This window comes from Dama dama, chromosome 7 (genome assembly GCF_033118175.1).
Source record: "Dama dama isolate Ldn47 chromosome 7, ASM3311817v1, whole genome shotgun sequence".
Taxonomy (NCBI): domain Eukaryota; kingdom Metazoa; phylum Chordata; class Mammalia; order Artiodactyla; family Cervidae; genus Dama; species Dama dama.
In genome coordinates, this window is record NC_083687.1 from 15,880,306 (window position 1) to 15,904,252 (window position 23,947).

Below are 23,947 nucleotides of genomic sequence, written 5' to 3' on the forward strand. Positions count from 1 at the left end.
GACCTGGGTTCCATCCCTGGGTTGGGAAGATCCCCTGGAGGAGGGCATGGCAACCCACTCCAGTATTCTTGCCTGGAGAATCCCCATGGACAGACCTGCCTGGCGGACTACAGTCCATGGGGTCGCAGAGTCAGACATGACTGAGCGACTAAGTACACACACAGGGACCATCAGTCCTCTCTGTCCATGGGATTTCCCAGGCAAGAATCCTGGAGAGGGTTGTCATCTCCTTTTCCAAGGGAATCTTCCTGACCCAGGGGTAGGACCTGTGTCTCATGCATTGCAGGCAGTTTCTTTACTGCTGAGCCACTGGGGAAGCTTTCAAAGATCTGTTAGCTGACTTCAAAATTTTGGGAAAATTGAGTGTCAGAATTAGTGATGGCTCTTCAGTTGGATGTCAAGATTCAGAAGATTGCTTCCCCATGGGTCATTTCTTCAAAATTGGGCAAATCAAAGTCAAACACATTTATTAAAAAATATAAGCATGCTAAAATCAGCACATATGGCAAATTGAGAAAGAATTAATCTATATCTTAAATCAGAGCTATGTTCAATTATCATCTCTGTTTAATATCATTGAACTGGGAATCATCATATCAACACCAGGACAAAGGTTTGTTCTCTGAACAATGGAAAATATATCACCCCAAGTGTTCCCCACTTTTTTTTTTTACTTGACTGCAAGAAGAGTCATAGCTAAATTTGGTCCTCAATGGCATCCTTGTTGTCTAGCATATTCATTTTTCATCTTATAAATTGTTTAAATTTTTGTCTCTTCTCTATTAAAATTCAGTCTCACTTAACAATTTCCAAGTCTTACCTTGCACATAATTGGAAAAAATAATGTTGTAAGGATTAAAAATCTAATGATTTTCTCAAGAATTTATAGCAGTTCATTTAAACTGGCTTTAGGGAAAACCTTTTTCTTTTTTTATACATACTATATGCCTCAAGATGATAAGTAAAGTGAAAATACCCTTTACTCTCCTGTGTGCAAACAACTAGAAACAGGCAGTGATAACACACCAAGCAGATCTCAGATATACATTTGAATAATCTTATTCATATGAAAGAAGTTTATCCTGTCAAATTGGCTGTGATAGCTCTCAATGCAATGTTTGAGTTCAGACATCAAGATCTGGACCTAACACAGGTCTGAGGAAACTTTTCATTCATAGTATAGATGCTGAAGGAAGAACTCTCAAAGCACAGGGATCTAGTTATTACACACATTATTTTACTCTACTTTATAGTCTAATAATATATTCTCCACATTTTGAAGATTTCACAGTTCTCTCTATGGCTATGAAGTTCTCTTGCTGTTAGAACTGCCAAGTCCCAGACATGAACAATTTCCTTGTTGAAGGTTTGGGGCAGCTGATAAGACCCTTGTCTCCTCCCTCCTAGCATGAAACTAACACAAGGAATAGATGTAAAAGTCAGTCTGCCAAAAAAATAAAAGAATCTATCAACAAGAAGTACTAGAAGAATAGCTTCTTCTATGTCTACCTAATAAGAAACATTGACTTCTTATACCCAAAATTGATTTCCTGCCAGCTTCCCTCATGTGTATTCCTGGTTGTAAAATAAGCCAAAGCAATCTATCTGAACTATTATCCCAGTTTCTTATAGAAACAGCTTTACTCATGGGTTAATCTCTGCCTCTGCCCTCTGCTCCACTCCATCCCTTTCCCCTACTGTGCTCTACATTGCAGGGACATTGAGTCCTAAAGACAGCATTTCCCCAAGACTCATTGTAGCTGGTATCCAGCTGGGAAGACAGGGAGGGCGAGAACTACTCTGGCCTCTCCTCCTCTCATGCCTTCCCCCGCCCTGCCAATGCCTCCCACCAGCTGAGACCTATCTATAGTTTATAGGAGCTTCCTGCTGCTAGTCATCTCCGAGTTGTATCACCATCCCCTGGTTGGCATCTCAGATTCTTCCACCATCCATGAAACAAAAGTATCTGCATTGATTTCCTCTATTTTAAAAACAGAGTGCTTTATTTCCCTTGTTTGAGTCTGATTGATACACTCAGTTAAATATACAACAATTTAATATAAAGCTCCAAGATGTTATACAAGACTGATAGAAGTATAAAGCTTTTGTATTTCTTTCAGAGTTATAGGCAAGACACTGCCCATTTTGTCACACAAGATCCTTTAAACGAGTACATTGTTGTTTAGTTGCTGAGTCGTGTCTGACTCTTTGAGACTCCATGGACTGCAGTCTGCCAGCCTCCTTGGTCCACGGGATTCTCCAGGCAAGAATACTAGAATGGGTTGCCATTTTCTTCTCCAGGGGATCTTCCCGACCCAAGGATTGAAACCATGTCTCCTGCATTGCCAGGCAGATTATTTACCAGTGAGCCACCAGGAAAGCATTTTAAACAAGTATAGATACAATTAACCTGCAATTCAATGCCTGAAAGTTTGCGATCTGAATAATGAAAACCATATAACCAAAAATGTCAAAATGTTTCCCAAGTTTTTATTTGTCTGCCTGAAGAAGCATAGCTAAACTTTGTCCTTAACGGCAATAATTAACTTATTCCAGTCGTCTATCATATCCATCTATCTTCTTTTAAATTAAGTTCACCTTAATTTTTTTTTCTCTTTGACATTTTTTTGACCCGGTTTATATGTGTTCTGAAATTGTAACTTGCTTCAAACCCATTTGGAAAATAGATTATACACACACACACACACACACACAAATAGTGTCTTCTTACTAAAAAAGCCATGTTACATTTGAATTTCATGAAGAATAATGAGTCATTATTTTGCACAAAGGACACACATTCATTAAGACAGACTGAGTTATATTATGGTAGCAATTTAATAAATAGCACCACAATCTCCGAGGCTTAAAAATCACAATTTTTAAATCACTAGGTTTCTTTCTTGCTCATATTGTTTCTCCAATATTGTGAAATGATGGCTCTGTTCCATGTGCTTGACCCCACGAGACTGGTGGGGGTGCTGCCATCTTCTAAGGTCAGCACCCCAACATAAAACTTTCAGGGTTTGCCACAGAGGAGAAGATTAAGGAGAACTTCATACTAATTCTGACAGGCTTCAGACTAAAAGTAACATGCCACTGTCATTCAGATTTCATTGGTTAGAGTACTTGAACTCTATTAACTTCAAAGAAGCATGTGCCAAAAGGAATAACCCAGAAGGTTCAGTAAACACTGGTAATCCCCACCACACTCATTATTTTAAAAATCTAAACAACATAAAAAAGAACAAAGATGAAAATCTCCCTCAAAAAACATTAACGTTTGATAAAAATTAGTTATTTTTAATATATGTATACAAATGTAAGAACATATAAGAGTACATTACCAAAACAAAAGCATACTACACATGTTGTTATTGTTGTTCAGTTGCCAACTCATGTCCAACTCTTTGCGTCCCCACGGACTGCAGCACACCAGGTCTCCCTGCCCTTTGCTATCTCCCAGGGTTTGGTCAGATTCATGTTCATTGAGTCCATGATGCCACCCAACCATCTCATCCTCTGTTGCCCCCCTCTCCTTCTGTCCTCAGTCTTTCCCAGCATCAGGATCTTTTCCAATGACTCAGCTGTTTATGTCAGTGGCCAAAGTACTGGAGCCTCAGCTACAGCATCAGTCCTTCCAATGAATATTCACAGCTGATTTCCTTGAGAATTAACTGATTTGATCGCTTTGCTGTCCAAGGATTCTCAAGAGTCTTCGCCAACACCACAATTCAAAAGCATCAATTCTTTGGCACTCAGTCTTCTTTTTATAGTCCAACTCTCACATCTGTACATGACTACTGGAAAAACCACAGCTTTGACTATATGGACCTTTGTCAGCAAAGTGATGTCTCTGCTTTTTAATATGCTGTCTAGGTTTGTTACAGCTTTACTTCCAAGGAGCAAATGTCTTTTAATTTCATGGGTACAGTCACCATCTGCAGTGATTTTAGAGCCCAAGAAAAGAAAATCTGTCACTGCTTCCACTTTTTCCCTTTTATTTGCCATCAAGTGATGGGAACAGATGCCATGATCTTCGTTTTTTGAATGCTGAGTTTTAAGTCAGCTTTTTCACTCTCCTCTGTCACCCTTATCAAGAGGCTATTTTAGTTCCTTTTTGGTTTCTGCCATTAGAGTGGTATCATCTGCATATCTGAGGTTGTTGATAATTCTTTCAGTAATCTTGATTCCAGCTTGTGATTCATCGAGCATTCATTCATCCAGTACATCATTTCTCATGATGTACTCTGCATATGAGTTAAATAAGCGGGGTGACAATACACAGCCATGATATACTCTTTTCCCAATTTTGAACAAGTCTGTTGTTCCATGCCCAGTTCTAACTGTTGTCATACTATTCTTAATTTAAAATTATTAAATTAAATTTTATTTGAATTTAATAGAAGAAAAAAGAAAGAAAACTGAAGGAACCGGTGACCTTCCAATAAATTTTTTTTCATGGTAAGAGATGTATATCTTTTTTTTCTAAAAGTATCTCTTTAGAATTGAGGAAAGCTCATGGAATTAAAGGACTTGGGTCATTATATTTTTTAACCATATGGTTGATATTTAGACAGCATCTATTCCTTTCTTGGACCTCCTTGGTGGCTCAGCAGTAAAGAATCCACCTGCCAATACAGAAAATGTGGGTTTGATCCCTGAGTTGGGGTGGGAAGATCCCCTGGAGAAGGAAATAGCAACCCACTCCATAATTCTTGCCTGGGAAGTCCTATGGACAGAGGAGCCTGGCAGGCTGCAGTCCATGGGGGTTACAAAAGTGTCAGACACCACTCGGTCACTAAACAACAACTCCTTTCTTGCTTTGCAAGATAAGGAAATCAGCTCACTTCTAACACCACTGCCTCCTCTATTTTCTAACTCCAAATTTGTGTTTCATCTATTATTAATTTATATTTTCAAGGTTTATAATTATAATATTCACTTTACACAGTTGCTTAGTTTTACACCTACAGTTAAATAAATTCAATATTTTCCACCATACCTTTTGCAATGCTTCTGGGTTCCCACATCCTTTAATTTGGTTCATCTCTTAACTGGTTAGACTTGACCGTCAAGCAATTTTTAAAAAGGATCACTGGGTTCATTTTCTTCCAGAATTCACACATGCTTAAAATTACTTGTCTGATGTTTTTGCTTTTTAAGGACAATTTGAAAATTTGGCTGGGTATAAAATTATTGGGGCACAATATCCTTGCTTTAGAACTTGTTCCACTGTCTTCTGGCATTGAATATTGCTGTGGAAAAGTCCAAGTACAAACTTTTTTTTTTAAATCTTCACTCATAGTTGGCTTGCATTTTTCTGACTGGATGTTCATAAAGTTCTTTATTTAGCTTTGGAAATTAGTAGCCTCAGTAGATTTTATCTTGGAGTAGAGCTCTTTCAATTTGAAACACAGCATGTCCTTTTCATCTGCAGATTCAAGTAATTCCAGATTTCAGGAAACTTCTCTCTCTCTATCTCATTCTCTATTCATGTTTTTTTCCTGTTGCCCTCATTCTTTTTTCAGGATTTCTAATTACTCACAGTTGGTTTCTCCTTTGTTTCTCTGGTTATTTTCAGCCAGATTTCCTCCCCTTCTCCTCTTCCATCTCTTCCTCTTCTTCTTTGTTTTCCTTCTCCTCCTTTTCTTCTTTTTTTTTTGCTTTTTAATGGAACTTTCACCTCTATAATGGTTTTCTTCTCTTTCATTTCTGAGTTCTTCAAGCTTACTTTTATCTTCTTGTCTTGTGATCTTTTCTTTGAATTTTTCTATATTTTTAGGTGTTTTTAAAACCAAAGATTGCATTTAGGTAACATATTTAAGATTTTGAAGTATACTACCTTGTTTCCTGATGTAAGCAGTCTTCAAATGTATGTTGCTTTACCCATCACACTCCACATACATGAAAAGATCTTCAGCTATTTTCCTTCTGATAATTTTATCTTTAAGCATGTCTATCTTTTTCCTAGAGAGTTCAAATTCACTTTGTTTATTACATAGATTTACTCTGCACATTTCATTCTTAACTTTAAGAGCTCACACTTAACTTTAAGTGTGTGTGCACTTAGTTGCTCAGTCATGTCCAACTCTTTGCAACCCATGGACTGTAGCCTGCCAGGCTCCTCTGTCCATGGAATTCTCCAGGCAAGAATACTGGAGTGGGTAGCCATTCCCTTCTGCAGGGGATCTTCTTGGCTCAGGGACCTAACCTGTGTCTCCTGCATTGCAGGTGGATTCTTTACCATCTGAGCTACCAGGGAAGCCCTTGAGAACATATACTTTCCTCAAATTTTTGCACTAAAAGATCTGGGGTAGTAAAATTTCTTAAGTCACAAACTCTCTGAATTCCACTCACCAAATGCCCTCTTTGTTGGCCATATGCATAGACTGCTAACCATAAAAACGGCCTGTCCTTAACTCTTTGGGACTCACCTTCTATAGTGCAAGATGAATATCTAAATGACATTTCTCTATCTTACTTGCCTGTGTTCTTAGATCTCATCACTCTAACCAGAAGATCATTGGATTTGCACTTAAGAATTGTGACCCTTTCTTTAAGGCAAAACCGTATCCTGCCTGAGGTTGGAGGATATATGTGTTGGCTCTCAGCAACCTCCCTCACCGTAATTCAAACTTCATAATATTTGGCAGATTTCCTCATGGTTTGGGGTTATGGTTATTTCCTTATTTCACTGATGATGGCTTTTCCCCTTCTATTTTTCATTTTTTGTCGCTGCTGTTGGTGGCTTTTAATAACAGGGAGTAAAGACTACTTTTTTCTGCTGTTTAATCAGAAATCAGAATTTTAAAGATCAGAAGAAACTCAGGAGCTAAGTTTTTACAGCCAATACGATTGTGTTTCTCTAATTATGTATATGGGTTAAGTACATTTTAATATTCTAATGATGGTTGCACTGTACCACTTCATTTATTTTAATAAACGTTTTAGATTTGAAATTCATGGTTCATGCAATACTATTAATCAGGATAGATGAGAGCAGAATGCAAACGATGTTATAAGACAGAATCACTAGTTAAGAATGGCTGTATATTTCTCATATATAAAATATAAGAGGGAGAAAAATGCCTGGGATATACTAAGGGCTCAAAATTCATGTTCCCTTCTTTCTATACCTAATAACATACATTCAGTAGGTTAGAGAAGAAGTTAGAATTGTCAACACATCTTTTGCTAAGGCTGCTAGCTGCCTAAATCAAATCCCTTGTGACTATACAGTGGAAGTGAAATAGATTTAAGAGACTAGATCTAACAGACAGAGTGCCTGATGAACTATGGACGGAGGTTCATGACATGGTACAGGAAACAGGAATCAAGACCATCCCCAAGGAAAAGAAAGCAAAAGAGCAAAATGGCTGTCTGAGGACAGCTTACACAGCTTACAAATAGCTGTGAAAAGAAGAAAAGCAAAAAGCAAAGGAGAAAAAGAAAGATATTCCCATTTGAATGCAGAGTTCCAAAGAACAGCAAGGGGAGATAAGAAAGCCTTCCTCAGTGATCAACGCAAAGAAATAAAGGAAAATAACAGAATGGGAAAGACTAGAGATCTCTTCAAGAAAATTAGAGATACCAAGGGAACATTTCATGCAAAGATGGGCTCAATAAAGGACAGAATGGTATGGACCTAACAGAAGCAGAAGATATTAAGAAGAGGTGGCAAGAATACACAGAACTGTACAAAAAAGATCTTCACGACCCAGATAATCACGATGGTGTGATCACTCACATTCACCTAGAGCCAGACATCCTGGAATGTGAAGTCAAGTGGGCCTTAGGAAGCATCACTACACAGCTAGTGGAGGTGACAGAATTCCAGTTGAGCTATTTTAAATCCTGAAAGATGATGCTGTGAAAGTGCTGCACTCAATATACCAGCCAATTTGGAAAACTCAGCAGTGGCCACAGGACTGGAAAAGGTCAGTTTTCATTCCAATCCCTAAGAAAGGCAATCCCAAAGAATGCTCAAACTACCGCACAATTGCACTCATTTCACACACTAGTAAAGTAATGCTCAAACTTCTCCAAGCCAGGCTTCAGCAATACATGAACCGTGAACTTCCATATGTTCAAGCTGGTTTCAGAAAAGGCAGAGGAGCCAGAGATCAAATTGCTAACATCCGCTGGATCATCAAAAAAAGCAAGAGAGTTCCAGAAAAACATCTCTTTCTGCTTTATTGACTATGCCAAAGCCTTTGACTGTGTGGATCACAATAAACTGGAAAATTCTGAAAGATGGGAATACCAGACCACCTGACCTGCTTCTTGAGAAACCTATATGCAGGTCAGGAAGCAACAGTTGGAACTGGACATGGAACAACAGACTGGTTCCAAATAGGAAAAGGAGTACGTCAAGGCTGTATATTGTCACACTGCTTATTTAACTTATATGCAGAGTACATCATCAGAAATGCTGGGCTGGAGGAAGCACAAGCTGGAATCAAGATTGCTGGGAGAAATATCAATAACCTCAGATATGCAGATGACAACACCCTTATGGTAGAAAGTGAAGAAGAACTAAAGAACCTCTTGATGAAAGTGAAAGAGGAGAGTGAAAAAGTTGGCTTAAAGCTCAACATTCAGAAAACTAAGACCATGGCATCTGGTCCCATCACTTCATGGCAGATAGATGGGGAAACAGTAGAAACAGTGGCTGACTTTTTTGGGCTCCAAAATCACTGCAGATGGTGATTGCAACCATGAAATTAAAGGATGCTTACTCCTTGGAAGGAAAGTTATGACCAACCTAGATAGCATATTAAAAAGCAGAGACATTAGTCAACAAATGTCCGTCTAGTCAAGGCTATGGTTTTTCCAGTGGTCATGTATGGATGTGAGAGTTGGACTATAAAGAAAGCTGAGCGCCGAAGAATTGATACTTTTGAACTGGGGTGTCTGGAGAAGACTCTTGAGAGTCCCTTGGACTGTAAGGAGATCCAACCAGTCCATCCTAAAGGAGATCAGTCCTGGGTGTTCATTGGAAGGACTGATGCTGAAGCTGAAACTCCAATACTTTGGCCACCTGATGTGAAGAGCTGACTCATTGGAAAAGACCCTGTTGCTGGGAAAGATTGAGGGCAGGAGGAGAAGGCGACGACAGAGGATGAGATGGCTGGATGGCATCACCGACTCAATGGACATGAGTTTGGGTAGACTCCGGCAGTTGGTGATGGACAGGGAGGCCTGGCGTGCTACGGTTCATGGGGTCGCAAAGAGTTGGACACAACTAAGTGACTGAACTGAACTGAACTGAACTAGCTGCCTATTGAGATTTAATGATAAACGAATACTCTTCTTATTATAATAAGAGCAGGGTGAAATGGATTTAGCCTGTTAAGTATTTTGCGCTTCCCAGGTTTACAAATCTTGGAGTACCCTTGCTAATTATATACAACTAATAAATCTTTCCCAAAACAAATCTGTCAGGTTGTGTTATTCAGTGTCTCTCTAACACTGGTCTAGAGGAATAATGGTCTAGTGGAATAATGGTCTAATAATGGTCTAGTGGAATATGATGCCAGAACTCTAATTGCAACCTGAATTCTCTTGTTTCCCACACACACTACCCAAGGAGATTGAGGCTTAGAGAGCTGTTGACAAACACAATCACACAGTAAAGCTGCTCCTTCCTTCCTGTACTGTCCTCACGCTATTAGACAACGTGTCCAATGACAGCTATTTCAGTACCAGCATCTGCACAAACCTCCACTCCATTCACAGCCTGTCTCCCAACTGCCTTTGCACTTCCACAAGGTCACACAACTCAGTAAAAAAGTTTGGTCTGAGAGCTTACAAAACACATCAGTACAGCTCAGATACATTGAGTATACTTTTTTTTTTTTTTAAATTTCAACCAAAGAATTAGGCAGACCTCTAAGAGCTCCTGGGAAAATAATTTACAAATCCCATAAATGCTGTTGGTAGGCCGGTTATTTAGAAAGTAACCTCTTTCAAAAGGGTTGAAGCACCACAAATTAAATTTTAAAATGTCAAAGTCATCTGTGATATCCTCTGTACTCCCCAAGAGGCACTGTGTACCATAAAATCACCCCAATTCTGGGCGTGGGATTACAGGTCCTTTCTCCTGAAATCATCATCATCTTCTCCACATGAATTCAAAAAATAAAAATTAATGACTGACCAACTCCGTAGTTGCCAGGTGCTGAGAGATTACAGCAGAACACAGCTATAGTCTTATTTTTAAACAGTTGCTAGCTGAGAACTGTAGTGTCTTTCCAAATGTTATACTATGTGTGTGCAGTCGCTCAGTCTTCTCCAACTTTTTACAGCCCCATGGACTGTAGCTTGCCAGGCTCCTCTGTTCATGGGATTTTCTAGGCAAGAATACTGGAGTAGGTTGTCATTTCCTTCTCCAAGGGGTCTTCCTGACCCAGGGATCGAACCCATGTTCTTTGTGTCTCCTGCATTGGCACGCAGATTCTTTACGATTAGTGCCACCTGGGAAGCCCATTATACTATGTATATTTAGCATATGGTGTATGTGCTAAGTCACTTCAGTTGAATCCAGCTCTTTGTGACCCCATGGACTATAGCTGCCAGATTCCTCTGTCCATGGGATTCTCCAGGCAAGAATACTGAAGTGGGTTGCCATGTCCCCCTCCAGGGTATCTTTCCAATCCAGGGACTGAACCGGCATCTCTTATGTCTCCTGCATTGGCAGGTGGGTTCTTTACCACTAGCACCACGTGGGAATTTAGCATTTTATTGCTTCTGAATTTATCGAGATAAAGAGCAACATCAGGTAACAATCATATAAGAAATTATACACGAGGTTATTTGGACACTGTGTTAGTTCTCAGTACAAAAACTAGGCAACTTCAACAATAGAAATTTGCTCTCTTACAGTTCTGAAGGCTAGACATCCCGAACGGAGGTGTTGGCAGGGCTGGTAATTCCTTCTGAGGACTGTGAGGAAGGGCTCTGCCTCAGGCCTTTCTCCTTGGCTTGTAGATGGCTGTTCTCTTGTTCATATGGCACACACCCTCTGTATCTGTCTCCAAATTTCCCACTTTATAAGGGCACCAGTGATGTTGGGTTAGGGCCCACACGAATGACCCCATTTTGAGTTGATCACCTCTGTAAAGACACTATCTCTCAATAAGGCTACATATTCTGAGGTACTAGGGGTTAGGACTCCAACATGGGAATTAGATAAGGTGAGACAATTTAACCCACAAAAGACAGTACTGTGAAGTTTTGGTAGAAAGGATCCCAGACACTACTCTCTTCTCCAAAGTTGCTTGCAAAATAATGCCGTGTTAGTTTAATTACGGGCTTCCCAGGTAGTGCTAGTCATAAAGAACTTGCCTCCCAACACTGGAGATGCAGCAGACCCGGGATTTGATCCCTCGGTCAGGAAGATCCCCTGGAGGGCGTGGCAACCCACCCCAGTACTCTTGCCTGGAAAATCCCATGGATAGAGGAGTATGGAGGGCTACAGTCCATGGGTCGCAAAGAGTCAGACACAACTGAAGTGACTTAGCATGCAGGCAGTCTAATTATTCACTTCGAGCAACACTATGACTTCCTAAAATAAATACTTAAATGGCACTTTCACCAATGGAGATTGCTCTTAGAAGGAGCATCTGATTTTGTTAACCCAGGACAGCTTCTGTCAAGATGCAGTTAAAAAAATCCTGGATTTTACCTGGATCTCGACAGAAGAGCAAGTAGAAATAAACAGAAACAGAAATACAGATGGCAAATAAAGGTATAAAAAAATTTGGTAATCAAAAATGCAAGTTAGAACGAAATTCTTTTGACTACCAAATTGGCAGAACTTTCAAATCTTGTGGTATTGGCAAGGGTACAGAATAGGGATCTGTTCGCAAACTTCTCTGGGAGTGAGTTTCAACCAGCTTCTTAATAGTGAAATCCGAACTGCCCCAAATTTAGACTGAGCACACTTGAAATGCTAAAATGCGTATTCCTGGGCTCCACTGCTGAGAGCATGAATCCATCCATCAGATATGGGATCCTGTGTCTTTGGGCTAGCATGGGAATCCTGATACAAGTTATCCCCGGGCCACACTTGGGGACAGTGTGCTCTAGACCGTGGGAGGGGCTGAGCAAATCATCCTAGCAATGGGACTGTGCAGGGCCTGCCAATTGAATGTTTTGTCCAATTAGGTTTAATTAATTGAGAGCAACATTTCAATGCTAAGACAAAAAGTACCAAGTTATACTTGCTACTGGTGGGCTTTGACGTTGGGTCACAAACAGTTCAGCTTTTACAATATTTATTCTCTTTGGCATAGCAAATCAACTTTTGAAAAAAAAAAAAAAAATCTATCCCAAGGACATAATCAGGTTTTATTCAAAACATTGGTAGAATTACAGAAATTATTTAAGAGTGAGTTCTAAAAATAAGAAGAGGATGAAGCTACTCTTAATAACTTTTCCTTAAAATTCTGGCTCTCGGTAGGAGAACTTAAAAGGGAAGAGCACGCCTGCTTTGGTCCCCATATTCAGGCTTTGTTTTGCAAATGTTTTCTGGTTACCATGGCAACTTCTGGATTTCTCTGTGTAAATGGGAAATTGGGAACCTCGTCTTCTGAAAAAAAATGATTAGTGTGTTCTTTTTATCCTGGTAAGCTCATTGCGTGCTGACAAATTACATTCTGACAGCTCAGTTGTAATCTAAAACATGCCTCTCTGGAGACTCTGAATAATAAAGTATTTCCAGGGATTGACAGTTATTCTTCATTTATATTTTTATGTATTTGCTTTCAATGAATTCAAGAGATAAACTGAAGTGTTCCATACTTGCTGTGCTTTTTAAATAATTCAGAAATGTATCCTCACTGGAAAAATCTGACATGTGTCAATTTGATTACCGTGCTCATGAATTGTGGTGTAAAGAAAGAACATAAGCTTCTGAAATGGTCAGACTTGGAGCTGAAGCCCAGTTCTGCCACCTACGAGCAGTGCGACCTTGGGCAAGCAGTCTAACTCTTTGAGCCTTAGTTTCCATCTATAAAATGAGAGTCAGAAATAATACATACAAGTATCCACAACAGTGACAAGTCTACTGAGTAGGCTCTTGATAGAACATGGTAGTTATTACCAAAGGGAAAAAAAATAAAAGCAAGCACAGAAACATCCAAAACCTATTAGACTTGGTTTAAAAGCAATCAGGTTTCACACAGGAAAAAAAAAATGAATAAAATTTTAAAGTAATGCACAGCCAGCATTATTAGAATTGGACTTCTCCAGGTTTCAGCTATGTGTACTATTGTGAAACACTCAACAGTAAATAATAGGAAACGACTGTCAGAATTTTCTAAGATGGTAGAACAGAAAAGCTTATACAAAGGCAGCTCAAGGTCCTCAAAACTTTACACAACCATAATCTGAAAAGATGCAGTTGGCTGAAGTTAGAGGCATAACTTTGAAAGTGCAAATGGCCAAGCTTATTTGCTAACAGGGGTTGTGGTGAACCAGGGCCAGGAGCCCTCCCTGACCCATTCAAGGTGAAGGGATGGAATTGTGAGGACAAGGCCTAAACTCCTCAGGGATGAGTCACTTTAGGAAGATGGTCAACAAAGAGGGAGGGGTAGGTTTCGCCTTATGTTTTCCAGTGGCATTTATGATCTACCATTTTTCTTTTTCATACTCTGTTAGTGGGCAGGACCCATTTACAGTCTGTACCTCTCAGTTTGCTGTTGATTAAACTATGTATGGAGGAGGAGGATTTTTAGTGAAGCATGTTAAATCTTTCATTATTATACTCCCTACTTCTTAATCTGCCTTTATTCCTCTCTCTTCAATTACTGTGACAAACGAGCACAATGGATGACTGCATGGACAAAATGCTGAAACAACACACAGATGCAAAACACTGTAAACAACAGAAAGTATTCTGAAATTAAAAACTAGGCACAGCTCTCTTTAAGTGAAAATAACAATTTAAGGGTCCTTAAATCCATATTACATGTGGCACTTAAAATCAACATTTTTAAGCTAGTCTGTTGAAAAGTACTGATGCAGAACCAGTAAAACAACAGTGAAACTAAGGGCCCAGCACAATGACAGAGGTCATCACCATGCTTTCCCTACTTGATTTCCCATTTATCTATCTTGTATTTAAGGTGGTATATCCCAAGGGGTAAAAATGGGGCAGAAAGAAAGTCACTTGACTTTCTCAGGCTACTTTTCCTCCCAGCTTATCAGCTCTTCTACTGTTTGTCATCAGAGACAAGGTAGAACACAGAACTCAGGGAGCCTGGTTTAAAAAGGAAAGTGCCTGTGATCACAGTCAGGTGTTCACCCGAATCACCAGTAGCACTCCTTAATTCCTTTCATGCAGCGGTGGCTGAATGAGACTTTTGTGACCTTTCATCTCCAATCAGTAACTGCTTGAGGCCCATGACCCAACTGGGTCAATCCTGTCTCCGGCCTATGGTTCCAAGGCGAAATATAGGTGACCAGTTAGGTGTGAAATGTCAGATTAGCAACAGATAGCTTTTAGCACAAGTATATCCCCAATACTGCACTGAAGCATACTTCTACCACACACCATGGCGGTGTTCCTGGATCCGCCAACAAAAGCTTGCAAATGCATAGAGCACTTCCTATGTTCCACATGTTACTCTAAATTCTTCATTAATTCTCTAAACCCATGAAAATCCATGGATGGGTAAACAAATGCCAGTATATGGATGACTGGAGGTTAGGAAGAATAAGCTATGCAATTTTAAGTTTCAAAAATTATGCAAAAATTCCTATCATGAAGACGTCTGATGAGTTGTCATGGGTTGGCGGCAAATCAATTTGTATAAAATTTAAAACTACAAAATTAAAAGAGACTAGATGTTAGTCCCTGCTCATTAACTAGCTAGAAGACCTTGAGAAAGTCTCCTCAATTCTCTGGTTCTAGGTTTCCTTTTCCTAAAAGATGGGATTTAGGTGAGATTATTTTTAAAGTCATTGCTGTCCCCCAGATTCCATTATATCTTACAGTGTGCAAACACGGCTTGCAGAGAAAAGCTTATTACCTCTGCAATCATTCTGTTGGTGTCGCCCAAGAAAAGCAGATTCAGGGCTTCTTCCTCTGTGGTCGCCTGATGAAGAGACAAGTTTTTCAGGTGGATGTTCTGATCAGGGTCCTCCAGGACTGTCACTTTCCTAGGGAAAAAGGAAACAACAACACAAGGCGCTTTGAGAAGGAAAAGAATTTCAAGCCTTTCGTACAGGTTTCTTTTTTAAAGGCCGTATGTATGACGCCTTGAATTTATAAAATCAAAAAGTACACAAGACACCAGACAGTACTGGATTAGCATCTATACCGACATTCCCTTGACAGTACTACCAAATAGCTTTGGGGCTGAAAAGTACATTACAAGCTCCTAATTTAAAGGCAGCTTTTTTTGGGAATCATCAGATCCCCAAAGCTTATTGGGACATGCATATTCTTATTGAATTTAAAATGCCAGTGTGTAACCTTCTACCTATGTCAGGAAACCGGGCTATGCCTTTTTTTAGCCATGTCATAATTCAGTTTCTTACATTAGGTGGTACTGATTTTTCTCCTTCTAATTTTTCCCTTTTGTTCAATTTCATATCACTTCAATCTATGTGACATTTCAAACTGGTTAGCTCACCAATTTAAACACGATGAAAATGGAGGCATTTGTCATCCCTCTAGGAGTTATTCCCTGGTTTTCTTATCAGGGTGAGTTAAAAATTCTCAAGAAGTCTTATAATAAAACCCTAGTTTATAATTATTATTTTTATGTCCATCAGATATGTTTTTTGACCTTTCTTCTTTTACAGCATCACTTTTCCTTCCATTGAATCCGTAGGTTTGGAATTACATTCATTTATTAAAACTCCTCAAGAGACATTTTGGTGCCAACACTGTTTCGTCCCATGTGAATCTTAACACTGTCTCAAGAGCTGACTTGTGAAAACTCCCCTCAGAGTCCTGTTAGGACTTCTGGCAACTTCTGGAACATAATTTGGCTAAATTCCTAATAGACTTCTTTCAAAGGACTACAAATTCAAGCAACAGAATTACTAAAGAGAGCTCCCTTCTACCTCTTGAGTTTTGCCTTCGTGATCATTTTAAAAATTGTTGAAGAAAGAAAATCTGTAATTTACAAGTGTTGCCAAGTGTCTCTCCAGGTATCTGCACTTGCTTACAACGGCAGAATTGACGACAGTAGGTCAACGTTGGCATCATCTAGCCCTATGCCTTCCTTCAAAGTACAACTAGCAAGTGGACATATATCACTTGCCTACTGATAAAAACACACTTAGAAAACTTTAAAAATGAAGATTTTGCAAAGACCATAATTTTTCAGCCTTCCCTTTTGTAAGGGGACTATCTGGATTTTCACATGTAATTTGTGGGCACTTAAAATACTAATTGCAGGAAGAAAGTGTAGTTTTTCCAGCCCATCTGTGACCAATATGTCACTAATAATGCAGCTTGTTGCCAAGTTTTGGACTTCTTTTTGTCTCCTTCAATAATACCAGTAAGATGGAAAAGCATCTCTTCCCTTAATGGAAACAAGTGTATTTTATTTACTTTTCAACAAGGCTCATAAGTCAGCTTATTAAAAATGCTTAAGAGTTAAAAAAATGCTTGGAAAATATGAAGGCATTTTTAAACTGAAATAGATGAATTGTGCTCTATTTTTAGGAACCCTCTTTATTCCTTAAGCTTTATTTCCACTGTGATTCTTCTGAAATGCTTGACAAGGTTTGGTAAATGCAATCCCTAGGGATACAAAAGTCAGAATTCTTCTTAAATCTACAGATTCTACAGATCTTAAAGGTGAAAGAAGTTAAGTAATATGGGAAGGAAGATAAAAGCATGAAATGAGTGATATGACAGGACATCAGAAGTGAGAAAAGAAGAGAGTTCTGTCTTTTTCAACATGAAGAAGAAAACAAGTTCTTCAACTCTGAGGCAAAGTCACCTGCAATATATGTTGTAAGACCAAGTCAGATACAAAACCATCCTGTGCAAGATCAGAAAAGGGGGAGATGAGGGAGCAGAAAATGATTCAAAGAGGAGGATGCTCACACTCCCTGGGCACTGAAAGTCCGCTTTAATCCAGTCATTCTCACCCTGGCTGCATACAGGACCAGCCTTCAGAATATAAACAAAACAACACATCAGCACCAGGTGTCCTCTTAAAAGATTTTGATTTGAATGTTCTGGAGTGCGGACTGGGCACCAGAGTCTGTAAAGGCTCCGGGTGATTCTGCTGTGCAGCCAAGATTGAGAGTTACTGACTTCATCTTTAATGACCATACAAGGTGGACATATGGGAAGATTTCTGGTTTCTTTATAGTTACTTTCCACCCAGCTCCACCTAAGCCCAAAGAGGAGAGTTACTCATCTTACTGGTTGAAGTCACTTTGGGTCATAAATCTACTAACAGGCAAGGTCCCTGTGAATTTTACAAAGCTTGTCCTTCCACAGGAAGTTTCCTTTTTCCACCTCCCTGACCATGTCACTGATGGGTAAACTAAACCACCCATTAACCACAGCAATAACTAATGCTCAACTGAGGATTATGGATCTTCCTGGACATCCACAGGGTTTATATCATGGCTGAATCAAAAAATCTAAATGTAATATCATACATAATCTCCTCACCATTACCTCACTGTAATTTAAAAAAAAATGCAGAAAACCAGCATGTACAGAATTCTAAAAGTGTTCAACCTTTTAGATAACCTGAATGGCTCATTGATTTAGGTTACACTTACAAAGAATAGTTAGACGCATAACAGAGGACGTATGGAATGTCATCATCAGCATTTGGCTAAATCACTCAGAGCCTCTGATCTGCAATGTATTGCAGAAGTATCATGCTTCTATATTTACTTCCGGGTGCTTGTCCAGCTATGTCACTTTGGTCACAATTTGCATGTGCTTCAATTTTTCTGCATAGAAATCTCAGTCGTCTTTTATAACTCATCACCATGTATTTCTCTGACTGTTTTCTGAGTCTTCACTTGAGCTTAGCCAAAAGGATGAGAAGCAATTCTTTTCTGGTTCTGTTTCCCTCACTGTTTGCTTATTTTTGCCCACTGAGGTTTTGAAAAGTAAATAAAAAGACAGGTTGGTGTCCAGTTTAGTTTGGCTTCTCTCAGGGTGCTCTCCCTGCTCCGGGCTCATCTGTGGGCACCCTTTAATAAGAAGGCTCTGCCTCTGGCATCTTTCTGGAATCTTCTGTGGTGCAACTTTCTCCAATCAGGGTCTCCCTTGCCAGTTCTTCTCCTCAGATTCTTTCCTGGTTTCTGCCCAATCCCTTGGGCATGAGGCTTTGGACTTTCCCTTATTGCCCTGCCTGCTCTTATTGAAAATTCCTTTTGCACTCACCCTCACAACCCACGTGCCAGCCCCACCCACTCTTACACTTTGCTCAGAGAAGCGCGGCCTGAGCTGGGGGTACTTCCTCTTACCTAAATTGGTTAATCTGGTGGTGAGGATGTTTTAAACTCTGCTGTTGGTGGAGAATTTTCAAAGTCAGAGGAAATAAGAACCATTAGCAAAAGTTTCTTATTAAGTTGCTTCCTTCCCTGCCCCCCAACCCCAACTCCCCAGCTCTCTCACAAATCAATAGCTTTTTCCTGAATCCTTAGTCCACTACTCCGTTCTGGCTACAATTTTCATAGCTTGAAAGAGGGCTTTATTGGAGTTTCTTAAATAAACATCTTAATTCCAAGATGGAAACCCCCCAAACTATTTATTTGATTCTCTTTGAAAGGGCCTGTGAATAGTTTTCTCTACAAAATGTTTCTAAAATGTTTAGATTTTGAGCAAGAAGTCACTGATAGCCTTAACTTGGACCCCTAAGTGGAAAAGTTCTGCTAAGTACACTCAGCCTGCTTAATGATGGGGAAGAAGCAAGCTTTGTGTTTTCTCTGTAAACAGAGAATCTTTTCCATTTGGCTAAGTAGTTGGAATTTTTAGGCTTTCTAACTGACTGGAAGACATATAAGGAGCAATGGCCAAGCTCTTGTTCCCAATAATGGAAGCCATCAATGGGAGAACCCTCCCCAACTCTCCATCCCACCTCCACGACATTCCAGTACCACCAACTCGCTGAACAGGGACGTTCCAGGAGTTATTACAATGAATCTGGTTTCTCGCTTTCATGTGATAGACAAATACTGGTGATTTCTTTTTTCTTTTTTTCACTTGCAGGGGCCCCACGTATTGGTACAGCCATGCACTATACAATGGCACCATGTTCAAGATGCTGCAACCCACATCATGCGCCTGCAGATTTATTGTGACATAAGCTGGCCGCGGGCAGTTAACTGGTTTCTAACAAAACCAACACATTACAACAATTTTCCAACAGATTAAAAGGCAGGGGTACCTTTTAATAATCACATGAAGGTGCCATACAGATGAGAGGTAGCCCTGTCTAGTCACCTTGACTTTGAACAGTATCAATATCAAGAGCAGGTGGGCCTCATAAAAATGGGAGGGTATCCATGAGGCTCTTCTAAATAACTGAAAGTATCTCACATGTTGTAAACACAGCCCTGCTATTCATTTCCGTGAAGAGAAAATTCTATAGTTTAGTGTTTTTCTACCTCCTTCCCCCTCATCCTACCCCAACCCATTTTCAGAAGCTCTCTACAGGAAAGCTTTGGGGGAAGGGAGGATATAAATTTTTAGGAGAAGTATGTGAGAGGAGCCCTCCTTCCTAAATTTAAACAACTTCAAAGGTAGACTTTCTTCAGACTGATTAAAAATCTCAAATATTTCTTCTGTTATAAAATATAAATAATTGAAACATATCACTTAAGAAAGTTTTACGAATGTGCAATAAATTTTTCTGTTGATCTTAACCTAGATAGATTGGGCTAAAAGGATACTTTTTCTCTTTAACCACCACTGAGGTATTTTGAAAACTCTTCCTAGTATTTTGAAAAAGATATCTTTTCTTTCTTGTTTTATCTACTATTATACCTTCTTACTGATAAGGAAAAATATAGCCAATCACATGACACTTTAGGTTGAGTTATTTATTTTAGCCTACAAAGACACCAGGTTCTCAACCAAAGATTTAAGGAAAACATTAAACCAACTATCTACAATCTCATTCTAAAGAGAGAAGCAGAGGAAATACTTCCTAACTCATACTATGAGGCCAGTATTACACTTATACCAAAACCAGACAAAGACATAATGAGAGAAAAGAAAACTCTAGACCATATCTCTCATGAATATAGATGTAAAAATCCTCAATAAAGTATTAGCTAATCAAATACAGCAATGTATAAAAAAAATTATACACCATGACAAAGTGGGATTATCTTAGGTATATGAGGCTGGTTCAAGATTCAGCTATCAGTCAATACAATCCATCATATCAACGAACTGAAAAAGAAAATCATACATAATCATATTAATAGATGCTGAACAAACATTTGACAAAATTCAACACCCATTCATGATAAAAACTCTCAGTAAACTAGGAATAGAGAGGATCCTTCCCAACTTGATAATCTACAAAAAACCTACAGCTAACATCACAGTTAATGGTGAGAAACTCAAAGCCTTCCTAGTAATATCAGGTACAAGGTCAGACTATCCCCTCTCATCATTCCATTTCAACATTATACTGGAGGTCTTTGTTAACGTAATAATTCAAGAAAAGAAAAGAAAAGCTATACAGATTGGGGGGAAAAAAAGGATGTCTTTGCTCACAGATGACATATGCAGAAAACCTGAAAGAACTGACAAAAAAAAACTCCTGAAACTGATAAGTGATTATAACAACACTGCAGGATACAAAGTTAATATACAAAAATCAATTGATTTCCTATATATCAACAATTAATAAGAGGAATTTGAAATTAAAAACACAAAGCCATTTACCTTAGCACTTAAAAAATGAAATACTTAGGTACAAATCTAACAAAATATGCCCACCATTTATAGGAGGAAAACTACAAAATTTTAATGAAAGAAATCAAAGAACTAAATAAATGGCAAGGTTTTCCACATTCATGGATAGGAAGATTTACTCCTGTCCAGATGTTACTTCTTTCCAACTTGATATACATCTGCAATGAAACCCCAATAATCCTAGCACATTATTCTGTGGATATTAACAAAATGATTCTGATGTTTATATGGAGAGGCAAAAGACCCAGAATAGCAAAACCAAAATTTAATGAGAAGAACAAAGTTGGAGGACCAACACTACCCAACTTCAAGACTTACTATAAAGCCATAGTAATCAAGATAGTGTGGTATTTATGAAACCATATATAAATTGATCAGTGAAACGGAACACAGAATTCAGAAATAGGCTCACATAACTACAGTCAGCTGATCTTTCACAAAGATATCAAGGCAATATAATGGTGCAAAGACAATCTCCTCAAAAAGTGGTTCTAGAACAACTGGACCTCCACACACAAAGAAATGAATCCAGACATAGACTTTATACCACATATAAAAATTAACTCAAAATGAATCACAGACCTAAATGCAAAACTATAAAACTCCTAGAAGGTAACATGGGAGAAAACCCAGATGGCCTTGGGTACGGTGACGTCTTTTTGGATACAAAACTAAAGATCTGATCCTTGAAGGAAATAACTGATAATCATTAAAATTAAAAACTTATGTTCTGCAAAAGACAATGTCTGAAGATGTAGAAAATAAGCCACACACTGGAAGAAAGCATTTGCAAAAGACACATCTGGTAAAGGGCTGGTATCCAAACTATACAAAGAACACTTAAAGCTCAACAATAAGAAAACAAAGAACCCAATTAAAAAATGGGCCAAAAACCTTAACAGACACCTCACAAAGGAGATATACAGATGGCAAATAAGCATAGGAAAAGATGTTTCATGTCACATGTCATCAGGAAAATGGAAATGTAAAAAATAATGAGATAACCAGTACACACCTGTTAAAATGGCCAAAACCCAGAACACTAATGACATTAAATGCTGGGATGTAAAGCAACAAGAATTCTCATCTATTGTTGGTGGAAATGCAAAAACGGTACAGCCATTTTGGTAGTTTCTCAAAAAACTAAACTATTTCTATCAACCCCAAACCTAGAAGCAAAAAACATAAGGACCCTTAAATGCGTATTACTAAGTGAAAGAAACAGGTCTGAAAGAGCTATATACTGTATGATTCCAACTATGTGACATTTTGGGAAAGGCAAAACTATGGAGATAATAAAAAGATCAGTGGTTGCCAGGGGTGGAGGTATGGGATAGTGATGACTAGGCAGAGAGCAGAGGATTCAAAGTCAGCGAAAACACAGTGTATTATCATGATGGGTCTATGTCATTACAAATTTGTCCAAACTTGTGGAATGTTAAACACCAAGAGTGAAACCTATGACAAATTATGGACTCTGGGTTATTTTGATGTGTCAGTGTATGTCCATTCTTGGTAACAAGCATATCATTTTGGTGAGTGATGCTCGTAATGGGACAGGCCATCCATGTGTGTGAGGAAGGGATATAAGGGAAATCTCTGCACCTTCCTCTCAGTTTTGTTGTGAACCTAAAACGAAATACTTTATCAAGAAAAGAAAAAATAGGTCCAAACTGAAAACTGCAAAATATTCTTTTTTTAAACTGAAGTATAGTTGATTTACAGTAGTATACTAGTCTCAGGTATCCAACAAGGTGATTCATTATTTTTATAGTTTTACTCCATTTAAAGTTATTGTACAATATTGGCTATATTCCCTGTGCTGTACAACACAGCCTGCAGATTTTTTTTGTACATAGTAGTTTGTACCTCTTAATCCCCAAAGCTGCAAAATATCCTGAGTTACTGTTGTGATGAATTCTTATCTTGATATCCACATTAACTTCTTTCTTTTCAATTGGTAAACATCCTTTCCTTAATACTATCATTATTATTTCTAATGATAATATTATCAGACTTGAACTCTGGTCTTTTGATTTCCTAAAGAACTTAATCAACCACCTAAGCAAACTGTATCACCACAAGTCTGGCATTGCAGAGGTGCCAGCAACCTGTATATGATTTATCCCCTGTCTGAGGCACAAAATTGAAATGAGTCATTTAATGTACATCAGGCCCCTACATATGAACAAATTCTGTTCTAAGAGTATGTCTGTAAGTCCAAAAAAATTAGCCGAGGTACTCAACTAACACAGTCAGCTATATAGTACTGTGTAATAGGTTTATAATACTCTTCACACAAATAATACCTAAGAAACAAAAACAAAAAATAAAGAGAACATTTTGACTCTTACAATACAGTGCTTTGAAAAGTACAGTGGTATAAGCTCAACAGCTGGCGTCCTGGGGCTGGCATCGAGCGAACAGGCAAGAAGAGTTGCCAACTGGGGGAGGCAGAGGAGGTGTGAGACGGTGGCGCTGAAGGATCGTCACCAATAGGAGATGGAGGGCGAGCTGCAATGCCACTCACGCCTGACGCTGATGGCGCAGGTTCTGGTTCCTCGCTGGGCTCCACTCTATCTACTCTCTTGAAAAAACAATCCAGTGATGTCTGGGTGCACGCGTGCTGAGTCGCTTGAGTCGTGTCCGACTCTTTGTGACCCTGTGGACTGTAGCCTGCCAGTAGTAGCTGTTTCTTTTTTTTTTTTTCTTGTCGTAGATGACATGGGAGCGCTAGACTGCATTCTGAACGGCTGCTGCAGCATTCGTGAACCATTCTACATTCAGGTCTTGTGCCTCAAAAACTAACAGAGCCTCTCAGATAAAGAAAACCCCCTTGGGTTTCCTGCAACGTTAATCTCTTCGGTTCTCCAGTTGCCTCTTCCTCTCATCTCTGTCCTTTCTCTGGACCTCCACTTCCATCAGGTCTTCACTAGTAAGCTCCTCATGGTGCACAGCAAGGAGTTCCATGAAGCTGTTCTCTTGTGGATCCAGCTCCAGCTTCTCGCTGAGGGTCAC

The 23,947-nt window shown here is 39.1% G+C and overlaps 1 protein-coding gene across 1 annotated transcript in view; it reads right to left on the bottom strand.

Moving 5' to 3' along the window:
* The window catches only part of KIF6 (kinesin family member 6), a 392,667-nt gene that overhangs the window by 256,082 nt on the left and 112,638 nt on the right, over positions 1-23,947 (bottom strand). Inside the window, exon 6 of the mRNA XM_061146073.1 lies at positions 15,039-15,168. Within this exon, the coding sequence (XP_061002056.1) occupies positions 15,039-15,168 (130 nt within the window). The remainder of the gene's footprint in view (positions 1-15,038; positions 15,169-23,947) is intronic.